This window comes from Rhipicephalus sanguineus, chromosome 3 (assembly GCF_013339695.2).
Source record: "Rhipicephalus sanguineus isolate Rsan-2018 chromosome 3, BIME_Rsan_1.4, whole genome shotgun sequence".
In the NCBI taxonomy this organism is placed as follows: Eukaryota; Metazoa; Arthropoda; class Arachnida; order Ixodida; family Ixodidae; genus Rhipicephalus; species Rhipicephalus sanguineus.
Genome location: NC_051178.1, coordinates 28,007,961 through 28,035,544, shown reverse-complemented (window position 1 = coordinate 28,035,544; position 27,584 = coordinate 28,007,961). Strand labels below are relative to the sequence as shown.

Below are 27,584 nucleotides of genomic sequence, written 5' to 3'. Positions count from 1 at the left end.
TAACAAGTAGCGTTCCACCTCCTTGTTTGATGCATCCAGCCGAAAGCGCCTGCGAACTCAACGTGCAATGAGCCAGATTGCACGTTCAGAAGCTCTGTATGATAGTAAAAAAAATCTAGCTTCTATATTGTTCAAGTTCTCTTGTAAGTTGGACAGTCAGTCTAGGTGTAAATTCTGTTTGGGCTGGGCACTCAGTCCCGCTTGAGATTCCACGTCAGCAAACATTCAGTCTCGCCGGAATGTCGCAACAACGTAATGGCAGCCGTTGACACCAGAGGGGTATGGACCTTGCACAACTATTGAATGAGAATGAACAATCTAATTTGCAGACGGAGACTTCGAGAGAGCACCTGCTATTAAGTGAAGTCACAGTGCAACACCATTAGTGCATTTCGGGGGCAGTGGTAGATCGCAGCTAGTAACAGGAAAGGTAGCCACAATCAACGAGCCACCCTAGGTTCCAGCTCTGGTGCCCCATTTTTTGTATGGTGCACTAGAAACCCCGTTCGACGTGCTACATTGTGACACGTTCCTTACAGTTATTATAGCACTCGCCGTATTCTTATTTTAATTCTGAGTTGGATTGCATTTCATAGGTCATCCAGCCTCTTGAGTGGTTTTTTCCCATCGGTCATGCGGTCCTTTGTAGAATACGTAGTGTTGGCAAAGTGCTCGCCTTTGGAAGTCAGGCTCAGTTTCGGCCGAAACCGGCAGGGCCGTTATTTCTCGCAGTGACGGCTGTCACGGCTAAGCGAAAGAGCGGCGCTCATGCGCGCAGAACTGCAAAAGAATATTCAGTAGGTGCAGTGGCTGAGTAAGCAGCGATGACTGGATACTTCCAGTGCGCTCTGTCAGCAATTCAGCAGAGCGAGGAGGAACGCCTTGCGTTCGCTCACTTTTGTTTTAGAGGTTGATACCACCAGCAATGACAGCGCATGCTGTCATCGAGATAAATGGTACCGTGCCTCCCAGATTAAGGCGAAGGCCTTAGACGACTCATCAAACGCGAAAATTGACCGGCGTCCCACGTCGGCGGCGTCAACACGAGTTATGCTAAAATCGTCATCATGTGATGCCATTTACATATGATATCACCGTTACGTCACAGAAGGCCAAAATATGTGACGTCATAATGACGTCACAGTGACATTCTAAAAAAAAGTATCAGAGTCACAGTGATGTAACGTGACGTAACGCCCCATGATGGCGTCACCACGTGACATCGTAGATTCGTCAAAGCTGGGTCGATCAAGGAGGCGAAGGTGGGCGATTACGATGACCTGGCTCCGATCCTCGAGGCAACGGAAAACCGCGTTAAGTCAGCTATCGGATGGTGGCGGGTCTGGATCAATTCATCGAGTGAGAAGAAAAGGAAGATTGCTTTCGCCTTCCAGTTGTCTTAGGTGTGTGCATAAGGGACCCTGTGAGTTTTGATGAGATGTTTTCGCAACCATTCTCTCTCACTCACTCTCTCTTCTCGTCAGAATACCGGATTGATAAAAGCAGCAATGATTAAAAAACATAGTCGATCCCTCCTCCATAAGAATCGGTATAATACGAAAGCAAAACATGTCTTTACAGAAGTAGTTGAATGTATAATGTTGATTGATATAAGACATCATGCACAAATAATATTGGTGTTCGGCAGCTATAGCATCGTTTAACGTGGATGCACCCACGTGGACGCTTGGTGGTACATCTTTATTCCGACGACTAACGTTCGTGACCAATGACTAAACAACTTTCTGGTGCACTTGTACGTAGTAGTTAACGGTGAGAGCGTAATCATAGAAAGCGGTGTGGCAGCCAGAAGAGCGTCGCTGATTTGACGCAGAACTTAAGGTAAGGTTGACATCCCGCCGCATATCAAAGAGTAAACAGAACTCCACGGCGGGACAAGAGGAAAATACATAGGTGAATTCTATAAGCGAGGCCGAGGCTGGGACTTAGGTCGCCACCTCGCTGTGCGTTAAGGCGTTGACAAAATTGCTTTTCTATTGGAAACGCGCCGAATAGGACGGACGTGCAGCAACGACTCAGTGCAGGACCTAACCGCGGAAGCCACAGTCATAATGCATTGCTTCACTTTACCGTTCCCGGCCGGCGACACCACCCCGCCGACTGAGCACTGTGCGAGGAAAGTGGGAGATATAAAAGGCGCGTTTGCAAGCCTTCAGAGCATGTGACCATGGCCCAGTGGATAGCGTGCTCGGCATCTGTTGTCGTTGACCGAGAGGTCTTGCGTTTGACTGCCATTGATGCAGCTTTTTTTTCTTGAAATTTTTCTTTGCCATCTGATCGTGTGCATTTTTTCGACGTCATTTCTGTTTCTTCGACGTCACAAAGTTTTGGTGGACCCCGGCATAAAACACTTCCGTGTTAAAATATTAGAGCACAAACACGACGAACATGGACAAGAGACATACAGCAGACTGGCGCCAGTGTGTTGTCTCCCTATTCTCACCGAACGGCCACCATGTGTGTAGACGATCTTCGTGCACGCCGCTACACACTAGCTGACATAGGCAGCCCGCAAGGATCTGTGCTATCCCCTTTTTAACGCAGTACTTATTCAGCTTGCGCGGAAGCTGCAGAAAAACCCCCATCTCGACCATACCCTGTACGCAGATGATATTACTTTGTGGACTACATATAGATCGGACGCCCAAATCGAAGAAACACTACAAACAGCTGCAATGGTAAGAAAGGACGCGTCACCAATGCAGACCCCAGCTGTTCACCAGAAAAATTAGAACTTTTCATGACTCCAACAAAATGTCGCAGAAACCACACTTTCGTCAAAATCTGCGTACAGGGTACGGAGATCCCTCAGGTCCCTACCATTCGTGTCTTGGGGCTTTGCCTGCAAGAAGATGAGAAACATACCGAAACCACCATCGCTTAAAGAGCACGCTGGCAGCTACCACGCAGCTAATACGCAGAGTGACAGCTAAAGATCACGGCCTGCGAGAAGGGGATTCTCTGCGAGTGGTACACGCGTATGCCATGAGCATACTATTGTGTTCTACACCATACGTCGACCTTAATATGACCGAAGTCAAAACAATAAGCTCTATAATCGGACAATCCACCAAGGCAGCGCTCCGCCTCCCAAAAAACACCAGTACGAACGCCTGGCAAAGTTTGGTGTGCATAACACCATACAGAACTAACCGAGGCACAACAAATCCGAATAGCCAACAGCCCTACCGGAAGACATATACTTTCAAAATTCCAAACTCGCGTCCCCGCCAATCATTATTCCCTGAAGTTCCTACGCAGGTAAATTCTCGAAACATTCTCTATTCAACAGCTACCCCGTAATATGCACCCCGACCGAAACCATGAGCGACGTAAAACCAGAGCAGCTACTTCCCATGAAATGTACGGGGGGGGGGGGGGGGGGTATGCTATCTGGATAGATGTTGCATGCAATCAGCACGGAGCCACAGTGGTGGTGTACACACCGAACACCCTTCCATTAATAAATGAATTACCTCGTGGGACAAAACCAGAAGAAGCGGAAGAGATCGCTATTGCGCTAGCGCTCACTAGTTCCAATGCTACCTACATCCTCAGTGTTTCAAAAACTACATTCATAATTTATGCTAGGGACGCAGAAGATCGCCGCCCGCAGAATGCAGAAGATCCCCGCCCGCCGGGCTGCCAACGTCATAGTCTCATTAGACATGAACGTTTGAGTGTGTTGGCGTCGGGCGGGGCCCCAAGGGGCCTGGCAGGTCCTGAATTCCCTTGCAATAAATGTTTTTCTACTCGACTTCCTATCCTCTGTGTTCGTGGTACTTGTGATATACTCTTTTTAGTAAATATGGAAAGTGAACTAGCACAAGAATTCATTTTGGTAATAAAACTGGGAATCGTAGTTTTCACCCGCAGTTGAGTGGTGCATGACAGTTGGTGTTGTTGCTTCTATTTCCGGTGAAAGTACAACATTACCTACCAAGATCAAATACTGATCATAAAGCCTATCAGGGCTGTACCTTTGATGTCATATTACGAGGTACTACCAGTAACGCACACCACGCGAATGCCGCCATCGTGAGTGTAGCTTGTCAGCTGTGCGAAAGGATGCGGCATTGGCGCGCGATGCGCCGCACAGATCCTCGTACTTGCTTGAACTCATCTTGGGGCCCTAAACGCTGAGATGTGTCCTTCCCTTGCTGAAGTTAACTGTTCACGAAACGACGGTTCGGGCATGCCAAGGCACATACTGGGCTTGCCCAATATTTGTCTTTAATAATGCAAAATACATTATCGGTTACCGCAGTTCATTCTCTGATCCACAATGCTGCCTTTCTATCCATTTCCGTTACGCCCATAATTTGTTTTTTGATCGCTCTTGGTGTTGTCCAGAAGTTCTGGAATTTTTTTTTTAATTCGCAAATGAATGGTCATGTAATTTACGAATTCATTAAAGCACCCGAAAACATGAAAGCTGACAGCAGAAAAAGTGTAACTCTGAATAGTTTATGCATGATTGTCGCCTTCACGTCCTATCTTCATGGCCTCCTTAAGCTTCAAACGATACAATCACTTCTTTAGCAATATATAGCAAATAGGCCATTAATTACAGACCACTGCAGTTTCTGGCCTACTACGATGTCTCTCAACGACAGCATCATGTCAATAGTGTACGTCAGTAGGTAGAAGCTGGAAGCACGACTTTTTTCATGCCAACGCAAGAGAATGTGTACAAAAAATTATCTGGGCAACTCACGATACACGGGCGGAACTTTATGCAAACATCGAGGTTGCAATACTGAGTGATGCAGTAAACCTTCAGTGAGGCGAATTCACTAAAGTGGTAACCTACCAACGGCACTTTCCGTGTCCAGAAACGAAGACTTTCTTTGCCAGATATCCAATTTGATCAGAGTCATACCGGCTGAGATAACAAGGTTCTCCACATACGACCGTAGCGCATCCGGGTCGGCCATATCATGTGTCTTTGGCACTGCATTTTCAAAAACCTGCAAAAGGCGTCAGGATCTGTAATTAGGTACATTTAAATACAACCAGGCGAATAAGCAGAAATTTTGAGGACGCCTCTATCAATGCAATATGCTCGCTGTCTCGAACCATCGCCAGCTTTGCATTCAGGATGGGTTGGTAGAAAGTATGTACACGATGTCTCACTAGGTTGATAAGCGTATAGATGCAGCAGAAACAGTGACGTTATGATATTATACATGGAAATCTCTAAAAGCACCTGGCAGTAAGGAAATTCTTGTGTGTAAGTCCATTATATATTGAGTCAGTCTACATGGCCTACAATCTATGTTACTTTCACAGCTAGCTTGTTGCGCAAATTGCAAAGCATAAACTTGCGCCTAGCCGGCGTGCCGATTGCAGTCACATAAGTGATTTCAAGGAACTCGTTGTAAAACTGCCATTCCTTTTAGATGACTTGCCCTTTCAAGTGCTGCAGTGTACACGTATCTGACTTCTAAAAAAACTGAATTTGTATTCCCTGCTCGGTGTATGTACGTTCAGTTACGCCGTAATCATAATGCTGTAACAAATTAATGTTACACATTTATTAATCCGTGATCTACTTTTCTACTGAAAGGGGAGACATACATAAGACAAGTTAGTCGCATATGAATAGCGGTTTATAACGTCAACTTCTATTCATTTGCAAGTTGTCCGAAGTCGCCACTCACATCGCGATATTTTGTCCAGGGCTCCAGCTGTGCCATTTGACGAATGAAGTGGAATGTATCGCAGCGACCCAAGAAGAGCAGGAGGCATTCTCCGCCGGGTGCCATCAGTCGGGAAATGTTGACAAACGCTCGGGCCTGGTCCTTGGCCCAGTGCAGCGCCCTCAGACTGTACACACGCTGAAACGTTCCATTTTCAGCCAGGAAGCTCTCCACGTCAAGACTAATGTCGAGCAGTTGGTATTCAATAAGCGGGTGCGCATAGTGTTCCTTCGCGTATTCAAGCATTTTGGGTGAGAAATCCACGGCCACAATCCGCCGACATGGAGGGCACCTATGAGAATAGAGTGTAAGATGATTCACACATTTTTGGGGTCACTTTCTGGAGTTAGTAGGCCAATGCGCTACTTGGCCATTTTTTGTTGTTGCTAACCATAGTGCCTTGCCGGCCGCTTGCAGTTCGAAACCTGTTTTGCACTCACGACACTTAGACCAGAATTATAAGTGTAAAAATTTCAACGATGCTGTATTGGCTCTATCGGGAGTATTAGTCCGATGGCAACTCACTCGGCAGGGAAATACACGTGAAAATAAAGCCAAGAGCGCACCGACGAGTGTTAGAACTATGTAATGGTAAATGCTGCCAAACATTGCCAAAGAGTTCGGATTCTCGTTGGTACACCAGGCTGTGATGTAACAGATATCAATGTGTGCATGGACAAAATTCTGTGATGACTCAGGAACGTCACCGTCAGAAGCATTAAGAGCAATTTTAGATAATGCACTTCTTCCCTGACTAATATAATTGTTGAATGCCAGCTTACATGCAATGGCACAGTTTCATATTTTTTAACGAAGCGTTTGTAAACTCGAATGTAAGGGACGTGTATACAAACAAGTGCTGGTAACAGAGTATGACCAATACGCGAAAGCTATGCAGAAGTAGCCATTCAACCTTCAAAAATGATTTAACTAAGATAAACAGACGTCCCTTCGAAATGTGTACATTTAAGAAGTGGAAACCCAGTGGCTGGTATAGAACACCAGAAGCGATATCCGTCCTGCATGGCCAGTGTTGTTTTCTAGATCACACTTTCTTCAAACAGACCAGCCAAGTAGGGCAAATGGAGCAATGTCTGGAAGGCAGACTTCGACAGCACATCAACAACAAAGGGTGTGATTGCTATAGTTTGTTCTTCGCTTCTGCAAGTAGGACTCCTCGCCTATTAGTGAGTGCGTTGTATAGAATGTTAAAAAATAAAATGATGATGCTTATATTGGGTCCTCGCGGTGTAAGTTCTGTCATCTCGTTAGAGCGGTCAACGTCAGTGAAACCTTCGCAGCGGTAACTTCCCTATCGTGGCTACGTCGAGCTAACTACCTACTCGTTATACCATCAGGATTGCGTCCAGACATTTTGGAAGCTTTTCATGACGACCCGACGGATGGACGCCTTGAATTTTCGCACACGCTCGCGAGGATACAAGAAAAGCACTACGGGCCTGGTAGTGAATGGACAGATGCAATGCAGTGAATGGACAGATGCAATGTCATATTTGCACAGATCTAATAAAGCTAAAACGTAAGTGTTCTGATAGCTTGACTTTCCGTTTCACCTATGATAAAAATGAAATAGTTGTTCGTAACGTAATCGCTGAGTCGATTTATTATTCGCCATTACATTGCCGGTTATTATGCAGTAGTCAAGACTATTGGAGCACAGATATATTTTACCTGGGTAGGATATGCTCTCGGGTCACATCCCCTGTTCCGCACCCAATGTCCAAGAGCTGTTGATTGGGGTCGCTAGCAGGTTCCTTCCACTCGAAGGTGCTTAAGAACTCAAGGAAGGGCTTCTTGTTGAGTGAGATCTTGCTTGCATACGCATCTGGGGCGTCGTTCGTCTTGAAAGGGCCCACGGCGGAGGTAGCTGCTACCAGGGATGAAGTAACTTCGATTTGACTAGCTTGCGCTGGCATTCTCGCTGCGTAAATGAAAATAAGACGCCATTAATACATTGCTTAACAGCTTCACACATCGAGGAATTTACGTAACATCACAAAATGACAATATTTCTCTTAAGAAGCTATGAAGTACGACCATAGTGTTTGATGCAAAAAAGCAAGAGCTATGAAAAGCGTGAGGAACTGTTTGCAACAACGAAAATATCTGGGACTCGCTACAAGCGCATGCGTGTTGGTTCTCCTGTTTGGCCGTAAAACACTGTGACTTAGCCCACTTGGCTACAGCGGTGAAAGAGCAGCCAAGAACCCCTCACAAGACGCAATGAAGTTTTGACGCGATGGTGGCTGGAGAAAATTTCAACGCTATAGAAAATAACTCGAATGTTTTTCAGTAGATAACTGAATAAATAACGCTGCAGAAACGAATGACTTTATTCGCTTTCTGAACATTTTTGGTCATATGCATTTTTCTGCTACGCTTTTTATCCTGTTCAACGACGAGAGAAGGAGTTCGTTTATGTGCCCAGGTTCTACTGTCTGCCTGCTGTGTCAGTGCTTATTAAAAGCGAAGCTGTTTAGCAAATCGCTCCTTGGCCGACGAACCAAAAAACTATCATAATCATAAACGGGAATGTGCCACAGAAATTGAGTATCTCCCACTACTGACCACTGGTCTACTAAAATGAAGTAGGCAACAGTTAGCCCAGCAAGAAATGGCTGCGAAGCGAGGGCGGCGAGCTGAAGACCCTGAGTACGTACGAGAGAATACTAGGTGACGGGAAAGGCAACGGCGCCTGCGAGAAGACAACGAAGCGATGGAAGGCCAACGCCAGAGACGACGTGCCCGTAGATTTATGAGGGGTGCGAACGCTTGGTTTCAGCGGGAGTTTGTCTCTGGAGTTTGGACATCCATGTCGTGTCTGTGACTGTCTGTGATTTAACTCGAATCTCTTCGCGCTGAGAATCAACGTAGAAACAACCCAAAATCACCTAGCTAAAGCCCAGCAACGATCTAGAAGCAACCAAGAAACAACCTGCATCACCAACTAAGGCTTACAAACAACCTAGAAGCAACCATATTAGTCTTCCGAATTGTACAGTTATGCTGTTTCAAGCCTTGCGCGGCTTTGTGGAAGCTTCGCCATTTTTTTGGAGGGGAAGGGGTACTTCCGGCACAAGCAAGGCCAGTTTTTGCACATCGTTTGATTGCACGTTTTCGAGTTGCTTTTTGAACATTTCTAAGCCGGTTATAGATGACGTGAACATCGTGAAGTCCTTCGGTCCCGTTGTGCTGTTCCACGCTATAGTCTGATCTCAATTACGGCATCGTGGCTTCGCGTGTTAGGGTTGCTTTTGAGCGCGTTTGACATTGAGCCAGAACTTAAGTTAAAATTATCCACAAGTAGACAAAAATAAGAAATAGGGAGGTAGTCATTACCAACAGAGCTTTTAGGAATGAACGCGCAATACAATTTCAATAAAGCAAAAATATAGCATGAAAAACACGTTTCTTCTGCTCTTATTTTGTCTTCACGCGTGCAGTGTGTTTGAAGTAAATGAAGAAACTGTATATTCAGTACGCTTGTACATTATATAGAATAGATACAGTTTGTAGCAGTGTAATTTTAGAGCAACGTAGCGAACAACATAGGAGGAGCGTCAAAGGTTGAAGCAGTTTTTATAGAGTGCAGCTCTTAGGCGCCCGTACATGCGTTAAGCAGCGTCGCCGTCGCCCTCAGCGGAGAAACCGCGCGAACAAGTACCTGCCACAGGAATTGGGTATACCCCACTACCGTGTCCAACGAAAACGAAGTATGCGTCACTGGAATTGGGCAAGCAAAGGAGAAGACGTGCGTTATTCCAAGCCACTTTTTCGCCGTCTCTGTGCAGAAGAAACACACTGAGAGCCTCCGAAAGAAGTACCAAGCTGTGCAGCAGGCCCTGGAAACGACCAACTATGATTCGATTGCACGGTTCTGGATGCATCACGGCGTCATCCACAAGGCAGAGTACATTTCGGTTCTCCGAGCGGACCCCCTCGTTCCACCCTCGTCCTACCCCGCAGCGTGCAGCAAAGGTGGGTGAATTACTTTATCCCATGGGTGGCGTCCATCATAGAATAAAACTTCGATCTTCAGATAGTGCTTGAAACGTACGCTTGTGCCGCTTCAATCCTAGATTCAAACATGGGTCTTCAGCTAGTGTTTCGCTCGCACGCATGTGCCGCTTACGTGGTGAAATATGTAAATAAAGCCAACCAAGGTATATCTAAATTGAACCGGGCAGTGCAAGAAATTGTCAAAGAGAAGGGCGACATGAATTGCACGCAGGCACTGCGACATCTGGGTGCTAAGACGCTCAATGCGAATAAATAGTGGTATGCAACTACATACGTACATGTCTCTATGAAATTGTTTGTCTCAACTTATCGCAAAATCAGCAAAAGCTAAATAGCTGCGCTCAGAATTCGCGTTGGGCAGTATCGTAACTGTCGGTGAATTTTTTTTCTTGAAGCCTTAGATTTAAGCCGTAGATCGTTCCAGCTTCAAGCAGTAAAATCCGGAAGCAGACGAATCGCCTAGCTTCATTTGGTTGCGCATCTCTGTGTTTTCAAATGTGCAGGAGAAGATGCGCTGTGCATCATAGTTAGGAACTGGCGGGCAGCACCAACAGCACGTTGTATTCGATCCAATATTTGAACCGAATTACGGAGTATTTCTGGAATAACCAGCACTGATGGCAAAATCCATAAAGAGCAGCAAGCAGGAAGAGCGAAGGATTATTAAGCTTTTTTTTTGCGATAGCAGTTATATGGACACTCTCGGCGGATTTTTACCGTCGCCCTCATGTCCATGATATGTATGTATGTATGTATGTATGTATGTATGTATGTATGTATGTATGTATGTATGTATGTATGTATGTATGTATGTATGTATGTATGTATGTATGTATGTATGTATGTATGTATGTATGTATGTATGTATGTATGTATGTATGTATGTATGTAAAAGACACAAACAAAAATAAAAATAAAAATTCTGGCGCACCCGACCGGGGGTACTTGAACCAGCGACCCCTCGCTTGCAAGCGCACTACGTTAGACAACTGAACCACGCGCCATGCACGCGTCGATGAAATAACAGCGAGCTATTTATACCCACGATTCACCGCTGGTGGTACGCAGATCCCGGAGGAGCTTGAGCGTGTTTGCTATCACGCAAAGCTCCTACATTTTTTTTAAATTTGACAACTTTTCTTTCAATTTTAAAATTCGAGACGCGCACGACAAAGTGGTCTCTTTCTATACCCAGTCGTGATGCGGAACGAAAAACTAAAGAAACACCGTGCGCACCTTGCGTCAGACGCCCCCGTGACGCAGGAGACGCAGAGGGATCCCTGCACGCGCTGCAATTTAAAAGAAAAAAGAAATATCTAAGAGCGTCTGATTCTCCATTACCGACACATGCAGCGCGTTCCTCAGGCACAAAGACCTAACTACTGTGACAGTTGTTAGTTCACGATTGTCCTTTGTATACGTGTGCGTTCTTTTCGCACGTCCTTCTTTGTGCTTTAGCGGTGCGCTGCAAGTATCAAGCTGCTTGTCGTTCTTCGTGTGACATTCAAATTTCTTGCCATCGTGGTCATTGTTTCGCCCTTGCGGCGAAACTGTGAGTTTTTGTAATTAGTAAATTGCCAAGATGCATAAAGTTCAAGCTTTCACGGGAATATCGAAGCTTTACTATTAAACGGTTGAACGAATTGATGCTTTAAACTCCAGTGTCACCAAAGCAAATGTGTCATCGATCCACTATTAATATTATTACATTAATAATGTTCATTCGTGAAGCATAACTTAAATTTCATGCCTGAGCATTATTGAAAAGGTGGTGACACAGTACCACCTCGAGTACTGAAGTAACTGCCGTTTTCACACTAGAGTTAAAAAAACACGCCTCGAAGGCTGTAGTCGCCACTGTATATAATATCCCCACAGTTTACATAATTATGGCATATTTTTGTTTAGTTAAATATAACGGTGATGGTACTTTGTTAAAATTTGTGGATAATAATTTGAAATAAAAAGTTGTAGAATTATAAAGCTGTCTTGAAAATGGTTAACTTGCTATTCGAAAACTATTCGAATAGTATTCGATTTGTATTCGTATTCGATTCGATTCGGTAAGGTCCCTATTCAATTCGCATTCGATTTGGTTCTAAAGTTCACTGTTCGCACACCCCAACTCGAAAGCCAGACTGTTGTCTACATGGGCGCGAATTTCTTCCTTTAAGTCGCGTTGCGCGTAGGGCTGTGTAGATGCGTACCAGCGTGCTTGCAGTAGCACAAGAAGAAGACAGAAAAGCTTGGAAGCAAAAGATATAACATATTCTTCCTTGCTAATGTTTCTGCAAATGATATAAAAAATGACTAGCTAATATGTCATGATAAAGGCGTCCAGAAAGAACATAGCCATGAGGCCAGGGTGAAGTTTTCATGCAAGACGGGGTCATAATGTAGCCAATTTGGCGCAATGTGGACACTGACGTAAACCCTATCCCAGCTTCTTGCTCTTGCCTTTATCTACACTGGTCCTCGGCCTCTTCTAACCGACTGAAGGCACGGGCCAGTGCTTATCTCGAACGAATTTTGTTCTCGGTTAGGTCGTTCAGGTTTTACTAACAGTCCATTCTCTGTCCAATGTTCATTCCAACTCGTCTTATGTGCTGCGTATTCCAACTACGTATGATTGATTACTATTGAAGTATCCCAACCATATCAGTTCACTTTTGTCAATTCTTACACATTTCAAGCCTTACGCTACTTACACGTGCCGAATATTTCGACGTGGTATTTTTCATGCAATGTGTGTCTGAGTTGCATCGATTCTCCTAGTTTATTGATTTATGCTTTCTGTAGGTAATTGCACAGTAGTGTGTTTGTTAAATATTACCGCAACAATCAATGGTGGAATCCTCCTTTCCTGCGACAGTTCACTGAATTTGTTTCGCGTTTTCTAATTCTGTTTTATGCTTTAGCCAGTGTATGCAGTGTATCCAGGGTGAAAAGTAATTGACTGCGTTAACTGTATGACTATGGTGTCCGGTTTCTCTAAATAAGTGCGTGCGTAGTGCCACCTATTTTTTTTTGTTTTTATTGCGATAGCAATTATATGGAAAGTCTCGACGGGTTTTTGCCGTCGCCGTTGCCGTCACCGTCATAACCGGCATGTAGTTCAAATTGATAAGATCCCCGCGCATTGTATGTTCCACCGCGGATAAAAGCGTGCGAGTGGAGGCGACGAACGCGGTCGAAGCAGAGATCAAACGAGCCGGCGCCTTTACGTTGTTCGGAGGGCGCATGCAATGACATGAACCTGCTCGGGAGGCCTGGCGTCAGACAGGAAACGCCTCGCGCGTCTTGAACGAGCCTGAAAAGGCGCGAGGTGGGGAGGGGGGGGGGGGGGGTGTCACTCGAGCAGCACCTTTGAAGTTTGACTCTAATGGCTCATTCACACTGGGGAATCCGCCGGCCACAGCGACCGGAATTCGCGCGCCACCGAAATTCCACATTGTTCACACCGCTTAGCAACCGCACCGCCGAAACTAGGGCGCCTAGTTGTCATCGTCCCTTCGCGCGAAGGAACGCTGGCATCGACGCGCTCTGCGTTGTGTACGCGTTTCGTTATGGCGGAGCGCATAAACCGGAGCAGGGTCGTGGAACTGCTGGGCCTGCTGGAAAGCAACTGTCTGGCAATGTCTGACGAGGAGAAACATGCGTTCGCCGAACAAGAAACGACGCAAGCAGTTGTGGTTGGTTCGCCCTGATTTGCAAGACGCGAGAAGCTTGGTCTAGCCGAGATAATGCTACCCGTTTTGCGAGATCGCGATGATGTATTGCAAAGATGCTAATCGCGACAACACTTGGCAGTTGTCTCTACAGGGTGATTACGAAAGACTTCGCTGTTGCTGCGGGCTTCGACGACTGCGATATCACAAGCGCGCCGCCATTTTCGAATGTTCGACTCGCGTTTCAATTGGTTCGCGGTGAGGGAATCCGGCGGCAGCTGCCACAAAAATCGGTCCAGGGGTGCTATGCAGGATGGCCCGAGTTTGGCGAAACTCGGTATCTTTCCGAGCTTTGGCGACACCCCCTTTCGAACGAGCTAATAGTACGATAAGGTGAAATCCATCCCTCAGCGCGCGCTCCGTCCCATTGGTTACGATGGAACGCGGCATCACGTCAAGGGCGGTCGAGAAGGTTGGATGGTGTCGAAAACTAGAGGCACCTTCTTTCATTTGTTTGTCGTTCCACTGAGTGCAGACGTGCACCCATGCAGGAAAAGTGGGAGAAAGCTCTACTAACTATATTTTTTATGTGTGCGCGGGCCGTTTGAATTCATTTTCAAGCCTTTAATGTCTGCAGCAAGTATCCTTTCGAATAAGCAGCACCGTGGCCTCCGAGATTAGTTCAGACCGAGCACCTTACAACACCGCGGCTAGAGCTAATCACCGAGGCCACGTGTATAATCACCATGGTCGGCCTGTACATTCTAGCGCGTTGCTCGGCCGGCGCGCGCCCTCGTCGTTCTCTTCTTCATCGTCTGCTCGGTCCCAATGCACGTGCGCCCCGCGGATTAGCTGATGGGCTGGGCGGTATACCTAACTAAGTCAGGACGTGCTATGACGAAGCTGATTAGGTCATATCTTGCTAAGGTCGAGCTAACTACGCGACGTCTTACTAAGACCATGCTAATGAAGCCGTGTAAAGCTAAGAACAAGGTAATTGAGATCATGATGAATGACATGACGCTAATTAGGATCGTGCAATTAAAGCCAAGATAATCAAGACGTTACTCGTCCGAGATCGTGTTAATTAGGATCGTTCTAATTACGAATATGCTAATTACCTCTGTACCATTCAGGACCTTGTAAATTAAACCAATGTAATTAATGTCGTGGTAATTAAGAAAATATTAGTTATTGTTAATTACACGACGCTAATTATGAACGTGTTAATTAGGCTCGTGCTCATTAGAATTGCGCTCCTTACCTCTGTACTATTCAGGACCTTGCGAATTAAACCTGAGTAATTAATGGCGCGGTATTTAAAACGTTATCAATTAATGCTAATTAATACAACGAAAATTAGTGTAATTAAACAAAGATAATCAGGACCTTACTCACCGAGGATGTGTTAATTGGGACCGTGTTAATTATTACAATGCTAATTACCTGTGTACTTAATTAATGTCGCGGTAATTAAAACATTAACAAATAAGAAAGGACTATTCACTCTCATGTTAGTTAAGACCTTCCTAAGCAATAACACCAATATTGAGACCGAACTGAAACGGCGACTACACCGAAGCAGACCGAGCAGACTGAGTAGACGAGCCACGTAAAAAGGTGGAAGAAGCTAGGTGACCACAAACTCCACCGATGGCCCAAGCCCTGCACAAGCACTGCAAGCTGAACAAATTATTTTATATGCAAAGAAGCTGCTGAGTAGCGTCCACCGCATGAAACACTTGACAGGCACACTGGCACTATGCCAGTCACGAGTTGAACTGGGGCCTTTTCAGAATCAACGAGTTTGTGCCCGAGTTCGCGCGTCAGTTTGATTGACAGACGCCCGCGGCGAAGAGCGGGTCCGCCCGCCGCGTTCCCTCTTGCCGAGGAGCAGCGCTCACGCAACAACGCCAGCGAGCGGCACGATTCATCTATGAGCTTAATCGCACAGACTATGCACACACGCACGAAGAACTAAAGGTTATATCATGACGTGGCTATGACGTGGCTACGGCGTCTCGCATTCAATTTCACCGCTCTCACGACGTACCACTCACAGCTATGAAGCAAGTGCCCCTGGTGGGATTTGCGGCGAGAAATGTTACTATTACTTGTTTGCGGAGACACTGTTTCTACCGATTCGCTAATACAAAAAAATGTTCATACGTGCAATGTAAGTATAGCAGTAGCCTGTCCATTTATTTATCTGTAATATTCCAGAGAAGCGAAACGAGCTGCACCAGAGTGCTGCGTCGTCGCCCTTGTTCCCTTCGACAGTGGAAATTTCCATGCGCTAGTTGGAACGAAAGAACTTTCCGAAAGAGGACAAACGCCCACGAACACGCCCGTGGGAGGCGCGATCATCAGTTGGCAAAAAGATAGCGCGACAATCACGCTGACGTCGCTGCACTGTCAAAATGTTGACTGAGTGGCGGCGCTCACGCGTTCGCACGCGGTATTCCTTTGAAAACCGCCGCAAATGCCGCGCATGTGTTTGTGACGCCATTCTCGTTCTTTTAGCCGTTTTTATCAACGCTTCTATCGCGCTCTCCGCACTGTCTTCCTATCATGACCGTCGTAGGGCGGGCTCGGAGAAAACTCGTGTGCCCGAGAAGCTCGGGCCATCCTGCATAGCACCCCAGGACCGATCGGCGCGAAATGGGCCTTTCCGGCGGATCTCGCTGCCGCCGAAGCGGATTCCGCGCGCTCTCTCCGGCGAATGTCTCAGTGTGAACGCACCATAAGGGCGTGGTTGCGATCCTGGCGCGCGCTATCTCAGGAGGCATCAGCTGGCAGCTCGTATACCCTGCAGCTCTCAACGCTAAGTGACTATGTGGAAAGAGCATCTCACCCTGGAGCGGCCGTATACTCTTACACCAGCGTTTTGTAGTTACGCGAGATCGGATACAAAAGAGTTAGCTGCCAGCCTTACTTCGTATAACACTACAATTTTTTGCTATCGCATTCATTGCTGCGCCCTTGCGGTGAAACGGTGACTTTTTTTTGTTATACACCTACAGTTGCAATGCCATGTTGCTATTTCACTCGTATGCCGATCCGTGACCTCCAAGTGCGCGCTGCTACTACGGCTTACCATAGTCACTAGGAGCGTGCACGAAAAGAAGTTCTTTATTTCTTCCCGTTTAGTAGTAGTGTATGGTGTACAGTACTCACGGATTGAAATAAGACAATTTAGGGCTAAGTAATGTACATGTTTTCTTTTCTTCAGTCTTTAGTATAAGTCATATCGGCGTTAATTCGACTTGAACGCGCACATCAGAGGCAGCATTATCTTTACAAGCCAGATTTGTCGCGACATTTTATTATTTATTTCAAAATACTGCAGCCCCGCAGGGCTATCGCAGGAGTGGGCAAATACAATACATAAAACATAGTGCGCTGAACAACCATGATTAGCAATATACAATAAGAAGTCATCGAGTGATAAAGATCTAACATAACTAGGTAGAACATTCCACAATTATATAGAATGAACCACAACGCTATATTTTAACGCGACTGTAGGATGGATAAAAGTAGACGTGTTCTACTCATGGTAATTTCGGGTGGTCGTTGGTCTAGCGGGTGCGATGTAATTGCCGAGTAGGGGGAATCGTAGGGCGTTAATTAAGGTATAAAGAAACTTCAAACATTCGACGTGACGACGGGAAGAGAGACTGGTAAGCTGAAGAAGAGGAAGATGGGAACTAGGTGAAAAATACCTGTCAATGCGACGCTAAATGAAGCGTACAGCTTTCTTCTGAACAAGTTTTAATTTTGTTGAATATAGGCAATTTTGTGTGGGTTCCACGCAACTGGTCCATATTCCAATATCGGACGAAGCAGGTGTTCGACGTAATGTGCGTTGCAGGTAGCCTAACTTTCTGAGCGCACGGTTGCACGTGAGTTCGATGTGACGAGACCAAGATAAATCCTAAGGAAAAAGGAGACCTAGATATTTGTATTGTGAAACATTTCCGAGAGGGCAGCCATTAAACGAATAGGCAAACGGAGAGGGGGGAAAAACGCCGGTGAATGACATGGATACCGTTTTCCGGAAGTTGATTTGCATTTGCCAAGTGTCACACCATGATTGAAACGATGCAAATGAATCGTTATGCATGATCTGATCATGAGGAGTTTTAATCTTGTGATACAAAACACAATCGCCAGCATACATGCGGATTTTAACAGGAATATTACTTGGCAGATCAATAATGAAAATCAGAAAAAGGAGCGGGCCTAATATTGAACCTTGAGTGACGCGAGACTTTACAGTGCAAGTGGAAAAATCTGATGACCGGAAGAGTAGGTACTGAGACCTATTGGATAGGAAAAAAGAAGTCCAGTTTGCTACTGCTTCGTTTTTGAGATTAACAGTGTGCTTCTTTAGCACTTTCTAAGGTGACACAGCGTCGAAAGCTTTGGAAAAATCTCTGAATATTGCGTCAGTTTGGTCACCTGCATCAAGGGCCTGGATGATGTCATGAGTGAATTCACTGAGCTGGGTTATAGTACTGAACCCGCGTCGCAAGCCATACTTGACATAAAATAATATGGTAGTCTAAAATTATTTGATATGCTTTAAAATTACGTGTTCGAGTATTTCACAAGAATGAAATTTTACATCACGTGGTTATCTCGAGCAATTGCGCATACAAGTCGTTATACTGAAAAAAAAAATAGATGACGCGTTTGAAATTGTCAGTATTGTACATGGCTTTTAAGGTTTTTCGCGTTTTCGCATCTAGCATTTAATACTTTTTTTAGCTTCCGAGTTAGAAGCGATCTCTTCTTGCGGTGTTTTTGTCATCACCTTTTGCCTGTGCACGTGTGTGCCTCGCCGTAAAAGCATTTGCTTTATCTCATTGTACGCTATTGTTATCGACCACGAGTTCGCGGTGTTTGTCTGTTACGGTTGCTTTGTCATCACCGTTCGCAAGCGCACTTGTGTGCCTCGTTGTGTCGGCGCTTGTTGCGTTGCACGTTTAGTACGGTGATTCTGTTATGATTGTTCTGCAATCAGCGTTTGCTGGTACGCTTGTGTGCATCACCGCATCAGCGCTTACTATGCTGTTGGTTATCGACACTGAGAAATTGCTATCTAGGTTTGCTTTGCTGCTGCTGTTTCGTCGTACTGCTGGCAGCTTGTGGAGACCCTGGAGAGAAGGATGGAACATTCATACTTCTTTGGCGATTCGGTAGTTATTTCGATATGGTCTTCTCAGATGCCTGCACACACGTCACTCATGACCACACCTGTGCAGGCGTAAAAGCCGCCACCGGCGCAGGGCTTGTGGCATGTGCCACAGCCGCATCTTCGATTACACCAGAAGCTGCAGCCATTGTGGTAGATGTTAAAACTCTGCGTGTCTTCTGACATTCTTCCCAGGTTGCATGTGCACTGTTCATCGTCGGGAGGATACCTCACAGCATCATTCACCTATTAGGAGCCGGATCAACCTCGGATGACACAATCATCTTGTACTGCGTCACGCATTACTCGAAATATTAATAATAATTCATGAAGTTTTACGTCCCGAAACAACGATATGATTATGGGGGGGCGCTGTAGTGGAGGTCTCCAGTAACGTTGACCATCTGGTATTCTTTAACGTGCACCTAAATCTAAGTACAAGGGCCTCGAGTTTCTCGCCTCCATCGAAATGCAGCCGCCGGTACATGGATTCGATCCCTCTACATTCAAGTCAGGAGTTTAGCACCGTAACTAGAAGACCACCGTGACGGGCCCAGGCCTCGAAAGCGACGAGAGTGGAGAGCACTTCGCGAGCTTGTACAAAAAGAGCGATCCGATCCCTTCAATGAGAGCCCCTTTGCTACTGCGAGATAGCTTTCAGCGCCAACGGCGTGAACGACGAGAGCACATCTCACTACACCACGGGTTATCCGGGATAGACTTTTGACTGACGTCGAACAAAAAAACACATATCTGCAGAATAGTTGAAATAGGTTGTGGATACACATAACTTTAATGCTTTCACACGAAAATACGTAACAGCAACAACTGGACTACTGAACCGATTGCGGGAGCACACAAAGTTTTTGTCTTCTGAGGGCGAGAGTGTTCTTATCTCACGGGCGCTCGAATAAGTAGCGCCGACGCAGCGCACCCCCCCCCCCTCCACGCAGAGAGATGCCCTCAGGTTTGAAGACCATTGGTGACGCACACCTGGCGTCGAAAAAGCGTGATGTAGGGCGCAGGCCGAGGCGTTCGAGGGTGTTGTGGGTGATTTACGGGAGGCGCGCGGGAGTTGGTAGTTTCCTCGGAGAGGATGTATGATGGATTCAGTCGGTCGATGGAGACGCGAACATCCCTCCCGCTGATTTGAAGGGTGAATGTTTTGTCGTTACGGCGGATTACTTTATAGGGTCCGGTGTAAGGTGGTTGAAAGGGCGCACGTACAGTGTTGTCGCGGAGAGAGGCATGCGAGCACGTTGCCAAGTCCTTAAACATGAACGGGGTCGGCTTGGTGTGACGTGCTGCCGGTGACGGGCGCAGTGATGCCATTGTGCAACGTAGCCGGGCGACAAAGTCTGTCGGGTCCGAGCTGGTGATGTCGGAAGTTGGAACGGAGAGAAGTTCCCCAGGTAGGCGAAGCGGCTCCACGTAAAGCAGTTCTACGGGCGTTGCCTAGATATCTGGTTTGGAAGTGGCGCGCAGACCAAGAGCGACGGCCGGGAGAGGCTCGAGCCAAGTTGAGTAAGGGTAGAACGTGATGGCTGCTTTGAGCTGACCGTGAAACCGCTCAATCATCCCGTTGGCACAGAAGTGGTACCTGGTAGTCCGTGAGCGCTCGAACCCGGTGAAAAGCCCAAAGAGCCTGAAGAGTTGGAACTCAAATTGCCGTCCTTGGTCGGTTGTGACGCGACGAAAAGTGCCGAAGCGGGAAATCCAACCGGTGAAGAAGGCCGAGGCGACGTCTTCTGCGGTGATCCTTTCGAGCGACAATACTTCGGGCCATCGAGTGTACCGATCGATGGCGGTGAGGCAGCAGCGGTAAGGCCCGACAGGTGGAATGGGGCCAATGATGTCGATGTGGACGTCTGAAACCGTTGCGACGGCAGGGGGAATGCCCCTAGTGGTGATGTGGCGTGCCGGGTGATTCTGACGTGCCAAGGTGCGGCAGTCCCGTTGCATTGAGGGCAAAACATAGCGGTCAGTCGCAAGGCGTGTAGAAGCGCCGATGCCGGGGTGACTGAGGTTGTGTAACTGGCTGAACACGCTGCGGTGATGCGGCGAAAGGACATATGGTCTCACACGTCCGGTGCATATGTCGCAGTAGAGCGTGTCCGTCAACCCAGGGACGGCGACTTGTTGAAGTTGAAGAGAGAAGCCATTTTCGAGGAGCCGCTGGACTTCGGCGTCCGTTTTCTGAGCGTTCGCGTGGGTGTCAGTCGTAACGGGTGGCAGCTCGACAGCAGAGACGCGCGAGAGTGCGTCGGCGACCGCGTAATCCTTTCTGCTGATGTTTTGGATGTTGATGGTAAACTAGGCGATAAAGGACAGTTGGTTATGCTTGATCGGTGGAAGCTTTTCGCGTCGTTGGGAGAAGACGTAAGGGATAGGTATGTGGTCACTGTAGACGGTGCAGTTATGTGCCTCGAGAATATGGTGAAAGTGTTGGACCGCTTCGTAGATGGCGAGAAGCTATCCGTAGTAGGCGGGCCATGTTGTCTCCACAGGGGCCGAAGTTTTAATGATGATGCCTGTAGACGACGGTGTTTTCGGGCTAGAGAGTGTCTTCAAAAAAAAAATGCCAACGTGCACCAGTTTCGGCCCACGCGCTGCATCAGGGAGGCTCCGACGGCGCTGCTAGAGGCATCCGTGAAAATACCCAAGGGAGCATCCGCCTTGGGATGCGAAAGTAGAGTGGCGTTGCAGAGGGCAGTTTTGCAGTCTTCGAACGCTTGAATTAAATGTAGTGTTCAAGGGAGAGGATCGTTGCCTCGTAGGCCAGCCAACGTGTCAAGAAGAGGGGCCTGATATGCGGCCGCTTTAGGCACGAAGCGCCTGTAAAAGTTGAGCATGCCCAGGAAACGGCGGAGGTCTTTCGCTGTGACAGGCCGCGCGTAGTTCTTAAGGGCCAAGATGCGTCAGGAAAGGGTCTAGTCCCTTCTGAAGAAATTTGATGGGCAAGAAACGTAACGACGGGGGCGCCAAGCGTGCTCTTCTGGACGTTTATGAGTACGCCATGGTCGTCGAGACGTTGAAACAGTTGGCGAAGGTGTTGGCGGTGAGCCTTTTCGTTGGGGGAGAGACCAGGATGTCGTCTAGGTAGGGGAAACAGAAGTCTAGGCCGCGAACGACGTCGTCGATGAAGCGTTGGAAGGTTTGTCCCGCATTACGGAGGCCAAAGCTCATGAACGGAAATTTAATAAGCCGAAGGGCGTGACGATCGCGGTCTTTGGGACGTCATCTGGGTTCACAGGAATTTGTGTGTAGGCCTTTACCAAGTCAATAGTTGAGAAAACGGTGCTGCCGTGTAAGCGGGGGGTAAATTCCTGTATATGACGACCGGGGTACCTGTCTGGCATGGTACGGGCGTTGAAGGCGCGATAATTTCCACAGGGGTGCCAGCCATCGGTCTTCTTCCACACCAAATGAAGCGGTGAGGCGTAAGGCCCCTCCGAGCGGCGGGCAGTACCCTCGCGTAGCATCGCTTGAAACACTTCTTGGGCGATTCGAAGGCGGTCCGGAGCTAGGCGGCGGGCGCGGCAGGAGACCGGGGGGCCTGGAGTAGTGCGGATGCAGTGCACAGTTGAATGAATGAATGAATGAATAGATTTCATTTCTGGAAGACATACAGAAAAACGAAGCGAAGCTAAAGGCCATTCAGCCTGACGTGGCTTCGCTACGTGAAGTGTACAACATTTAAACGTCCAGCAAACAGCGCGACATGATATACCAATTGTCAACATGTATGGAGCAGCAAAGAATAACTAGAACACAATTGCATGAAAATTTGCAACATAAGCTACATAGGCATACGAAATTCAGATATTCTGGCTGTCTTGATTATATAAAAAAAAGAAATACAAAAGGCACACACAGGCAATGCTATACACATACACGCATTTATGCATACACACACCTCTACATACATACACACACTATATATACATACATATATATACATCTACATACACATGCGTATGGTAAATAAAAGCGAGAAACAGGTTGGAGGAACCTGGCCTGTCATTCATAGGAGACATAATATTTACAGAAATCCATTCACAAGTACGTCCTTGATGTGGCGTTTGAACTGAGTTAATGACATGTTAAAGTTTGATTGCTCACCAAAGCGATTTAGCAACAGTGGTGCTCGATATGTAATTAGGGCTCGATATGTAATTAGGGCTCTACCATATACCCAGTCCTGGTAGCAGGAACGTGAATTCGTTGCCTACGCAGTGAGTATTTGTTTGTGCTTTCGTGTACTGTCATAGTGCGAAGCTTGTTTTTATATATGTAAAGTAATAATTTGTATTCGTAGATCTGCCTTGCTTTGAGTAGGCCGTGTTTTATAAATAGTGGACTCCTAGACGTATCCCTTGGGTTGCCATGATAATCTTCAAATAGACGGAGCACTTTTTTCTGTAAGGCTTCTAATTTGTTTAAGTTATTCTCTATTGTAGTGCCCCATACCAGGATGCTATAATTCAAACGGGAGTAAAAAGAGTGTAGTATATCGTTTTTCTAGGCCAAAGCGGTATAAGTGGGTTTAGTTTGAATATGCACCCAACAGTCTTGCTTAGTTTGGCTGCGAGACTATCGACATGGGTATTCCAGGACAAATTTTCTTGGAACCACACTCCGACAAACTTTTGTGATTTAACCTGCTCCAGCCTCTGGTTTTTGAACAAGATGTTGATGTCGTCCTTGTAAGGCTTATTGATGGGCTGGAATATGATGTACTTACTCTTAGATATATTAAGCATGAGCTTATTTTGATGAAGCGAAGTTTCCAATTGGACTAAATAGTTATTTGCCTCAGCTTCAAGGTGCATGAGTGATCTACTTGTAAAAAATATGTTAGTATCATCTGCGTAGGTAATTCATTTTGGGAAACGTGGAATGTCACACAGATCATTGATATAAGTTATAAATAGTCATGGTCCTAGGATTGAACCCTGCGGAACACCATTTTTTACAGTTTTCACTGGGGAAACAATGTTACCTATCTTTACGTACTGTTTTCTTTCGGAGAGATAACTTTTAATTAGTTTAGCTGCCCCGCCCCTTACACCATAATCATGCAACTTGGATATTAGAATGTCATGTTTTAATGTATTAAAAGCCTTCTTCAAATCAATGAAAAGACCTATGGTGTATGATCTGTCTTCCATGTTTTTTAGTATCTCATCCTTGGTATGTAATAACGCCACTTCCATATACCTATATTTTTGGAACCCATACTGTGCTCGATTGATTATCTGGTGCTTTGAGAAAAAACACTCAAGTCTGGTGTGTATGATTCCTTCAAAAATTTTTGACAGTACCGGTAAAACAGATATCGGACGGTAGTTCGATAGTACGTTCTTAGCCCCTCCTTTGTGGATAGGGCAAACGCGGGCTACCTTTAGATCTGAAGGAAAAAATGCCGGTTTCTAACATTGTGTTCATGATATATGAAAGAGGGTGTGAAGGTAGTGATGCTACACATTTTATAGGGCTGGCTCTTATTTCTTCAACACCTGCAGCAACATTGTCATCTATTTTACTAATTAATCTTTCAACTTCGCAAGGAGTAACAGAGGTAAGAAAGAGTGAGTGCGGTAGACGCTTTCTATCTGCTACAGGCGGATCCGTTACACCACAAAATGTATCTATGTATTCGCCAGCGTTAACAAAACATGCATTCATGGCTGATAGTGTTTCGACATCTGTCTTATTGTCTGCAAAAGCAGGGATATCAACAACTTTTTTTATGACGCTCGGGTAAGTTATTTACTTCATTGCAGATTTTTCTGGGATTATCATAAATTATTTCAAATGTGTATTGGTAATAAGATATCCTGGCTCGCTTGATGTCAGCATTTAGCTTAATTACGTCTTAATGCTTGAATGGTTCGCAGCACTTAGGTCGAACGACGTGCAAGGCCGCTTGTCGTGCAGGAAGGCTCGGGCAAAGCAGCAGATGTCAGAACCGCAGTCGATGAGGTGCCTGTGCTTACTGACTTGGTCGGTGACAAAAATGCGACGGCCTCTAAGTTGGCAGCTCGCGGCCGTCTCTACGAGCTGCTGTTGAAGTTTCCCTGACGTCCAACTGAGCAGGGTGGTTGGCATTTCCGGGCTCTGTCACCGAAGCGGCGATGGTAGTAGCAGCGGCCGTCGTCACTTTCTTGCGATGAATCGGTGTTTCGGCCTCGGCTATGGGGGCGTTTTCCGGGACGCAACGTCGGGCGTTGATCCAGACGCCTTTGAATAGAATCCACCTGACGGGCGATTTCGTCGATACGGCTAGTGAGCTTGGGTTGGGCTGTGGGCCGCCGGCAGCGTGGACGAAAAGAGGTGGCGGCGGTGGAGATGCTTCGACTACTTGGTCGGCAATTTCGGCGAGCTGGTCCAGCGGCAGATTCTGCTGAACCTGGAGGATGGTCTGAGCATGAGAGGGTAAATGGTCAAGCCACAATATTCGGAGGAGGGAGTCGTCAACAGGCGTGCTGCCCGCGAGGGCACGCATAAAGCGCAGTAGCTGCGATGGCTTGTGGTCACCGAACGCTTCGTGCTGAAAGCGTTGACGCACTTTCTCGTCTTCTGAAGGTGAAAGCCGCCGAATAAGTTCCCTCTTCAGGTGCAGGTAGCAGTCGTCAGCTGGAGGACTTGCGAGTACGTCGCAGATCTCTGCTGCGTAGCGAGAGACTAGGTGGGCGACGACGTAGTCGTAGCGCGTCCGGTCCTGGGTGATATGTGCCAGGGGAAATTGCGCCTCGACTTGAGCGAACCACACCTCAGGCGACTCTGCCCAAAAGAGTGGGAGCTTGACGGCGACGCGACAAACGTCCCTGTCGGCGGTGGCCGCTGGAGTGGTGGCGCCCGCTCTAGCAGAGCTTTGGGGGGCGTGGGCCGATCGCGGGTGTGCAGAATTGTCAGGTGAGTGTGGTTCATTTTGGATGAGTTGCTGCTGTTCGTGGAGTTGCTGCTCTTGGTTCTTGATTACCAGTTGTTGCGCCTGCAGTTGCTCTTGAAGATTTTGTACTCGTTGGCGAAGTGCGGCGAGGGCTTCCTGGTCGGCCATGGCGGTGCGGTAACTTCGTTTTCCGGGTCCCGAGATGTGGGCACACCTAACTTTATAGCCGTCCACACGAAAAGACGTAGCAGCAAGTGCACAACTGAAACGATTGCGGGAGCACACACAGTTTTTGTCATCTGAAGACGAGGGTGTTCTTATGACACTGGCGCTCCGTTTAGCAGCGTCGACGCTGCGCAGAGGCGCAGAAGCGGCGCCGCACCGTGCCGCCACAATGTCTTTCACCCCGCAAAGCACAGAGATACCTGTTCGTGGTATGGAGGCGAAATAACTTTCACCCACATTACTTTGGAGAGCTAAAACAGGCCAACGACAAGTTAACACACCACAGCTGTAAGCGTGGATGAATTGCCAGAGGCAAGCATTCGAAGCCTTGTCTCACCAGCCGGAACCGCGAGACGCACTAGAGCTACTCCACTAGGCACTGTGAGCTTCTCATACCACCGTTCCCTACACGTTTTTATGGCGCAAGCACCTAGTGACATCATGTTTTTCAAAGAGGCTACCGGAACTCGTTCTCAGCCAACCTAGCGATGAACTGTGGCTCGAATGGGATGAAATTCGTAAAAAATAAAAACTCATAAAAATAAGGCATTTGTTCACGCTAAAAGTTGCATAGGATACCAATGACATCGGATCATAAGTTCGTTAAGGATAATGACCATTTAGCGGTCAGGAGTATTAATGAACGCAATTTCTATAGGTTCATGTAACCAGTTGACGGTGTCATGGTGAACAGCTGGCACCGTAGCGGTACCTGGCAGAGCAGATCTCTTCCAGGTACCGCCAGTGAGAGAAGGGCTCTTCTCATAAAGAGAAGGGCACTTCTCTTTATGCTACATCTGCGGTCTCCATCGGCAGCAAGACGGCGAGCTGTCGAAGTTGTTACAGTTGTGTCACTTTCAGCTAAAGGGCACCATGACTCACGCTTAGTTGCATATTATAATCGCTAATAATAGAGTAAGCGGGCGTTCGCTCTGCTACTGTGATTCTGTTTATTTGGCTGGCAGTCGCTCCGCATGTCAGCCGGAGATAAAACAGATGGCGACGAGGATCATACTCAAAAAGGATGGAAGGTGAGTCTGCTCTTGCGAGAATTTCTGCCAGCACCATGAAAGCCACCCATTCTGTTGAAGTGGTGCAGGCTGTGAGAAAGTTATCTGCTCCAATCGGGAAACATAGTCCACCCATCTTCTCGAAATAACACGCTCTTGTACTGTTTGTACGCCGAAGAACAGCGCATTCTCTACGCATTGCAGCAAGAACAGTCGTCATCTGGGACTAGTAAAGAGGAGCACTGGGGCGCGGCCGACAACATGAGCGAAACAGGGGAATTTGACGTCACCTTCGAAATACTGTGAAGCGTACTTCGTCGCAACAGCTAATGTCGTTGTTGAGCGGCAACTGTTCCGCCGTGAGCTCGACTGCCGGGGCAGTCAGTGGATTCATTCGTGACAGGCCTTCACGAGCATTCTGTTAATACAGCCTTCGGTACGCATAGAGACGAATTCATTCGATATCAACTAGAGGAAAATATTGCCAATGGCCAGCTACGCCAACGACTGGAAGGTTCTGCTCTGGCTTTGCAGCGTGCACTTGACATTGCGAGAACCATGGAAGCAACGGCAGAACATTCCCTGCAAACTGTACTAGGTGCAGATGTTCACGTCGTAGGCCGCGATGCATCATCAACCTCTAGAAAGAGACAGTGTGCAGTCTCTAGTGTGGTGCTGCGCCGTCCATAAGCCACCTCCAGAGTTCGTTGCCGCTGCAGATCTCAGGGGTAGATAGAACATTCTTCAACGTGCACAGCCACAACAAGGACGTGCAACAGGTGTGGTAATCTTAAGCGCATTGAACGTGTGTGCAGAAGTCCG

At 47.1% G+C, this 27,584-nt stretch overlaps 1 protein-coding gene across 3 annotated transcripts in view; it reads right to left on the bottom strand.

Annotated features, from left to right (window-relative positions):
* Nucleotides 1-27,584, bottom strand: part of LOC119386516 (juvenile hormone acid O-methyltransferase) — a 56,221-nt gene that overhangs the window by 15,659 nt on the left and 12,978 nt on the right. Inside the window, exons 2-5 of one of the 3 annotated variants that reach the window (XM_037653782.2) lie at nucleotides 17,712-17,757; nucleotides 7,416-7,665; nucleotides 5,685-6,015; nucleotides 4,835-4,991 (exon numbers count right to left, since the gene is read on the bottom strand). In XM_037653782.2, the coding sequence (XP_037509710.1) occupies nucleotides 4,835-4,991; nucleotides 5,685-6,015; nucleotides 7,416-7,660 (733 nt within the window). In that variant the 5' untranslated portion in view covers nucleotides 7,661-7,665; nucleotides 17,712-17,757. Of the gene's footprint in view, nucleotides 1-4,834; nucleotides 4,992-5,684; nucleotides 6,016-7,415; nucleotides 7,666-17,711; nucleotides 17,758-19,381; nucleotides 19,463-27,584 lie in introns of those variants that run through there. The other 2 variants (XM_049413157.1, XM_049413156.1) reach the window with 2 other exon arrangements.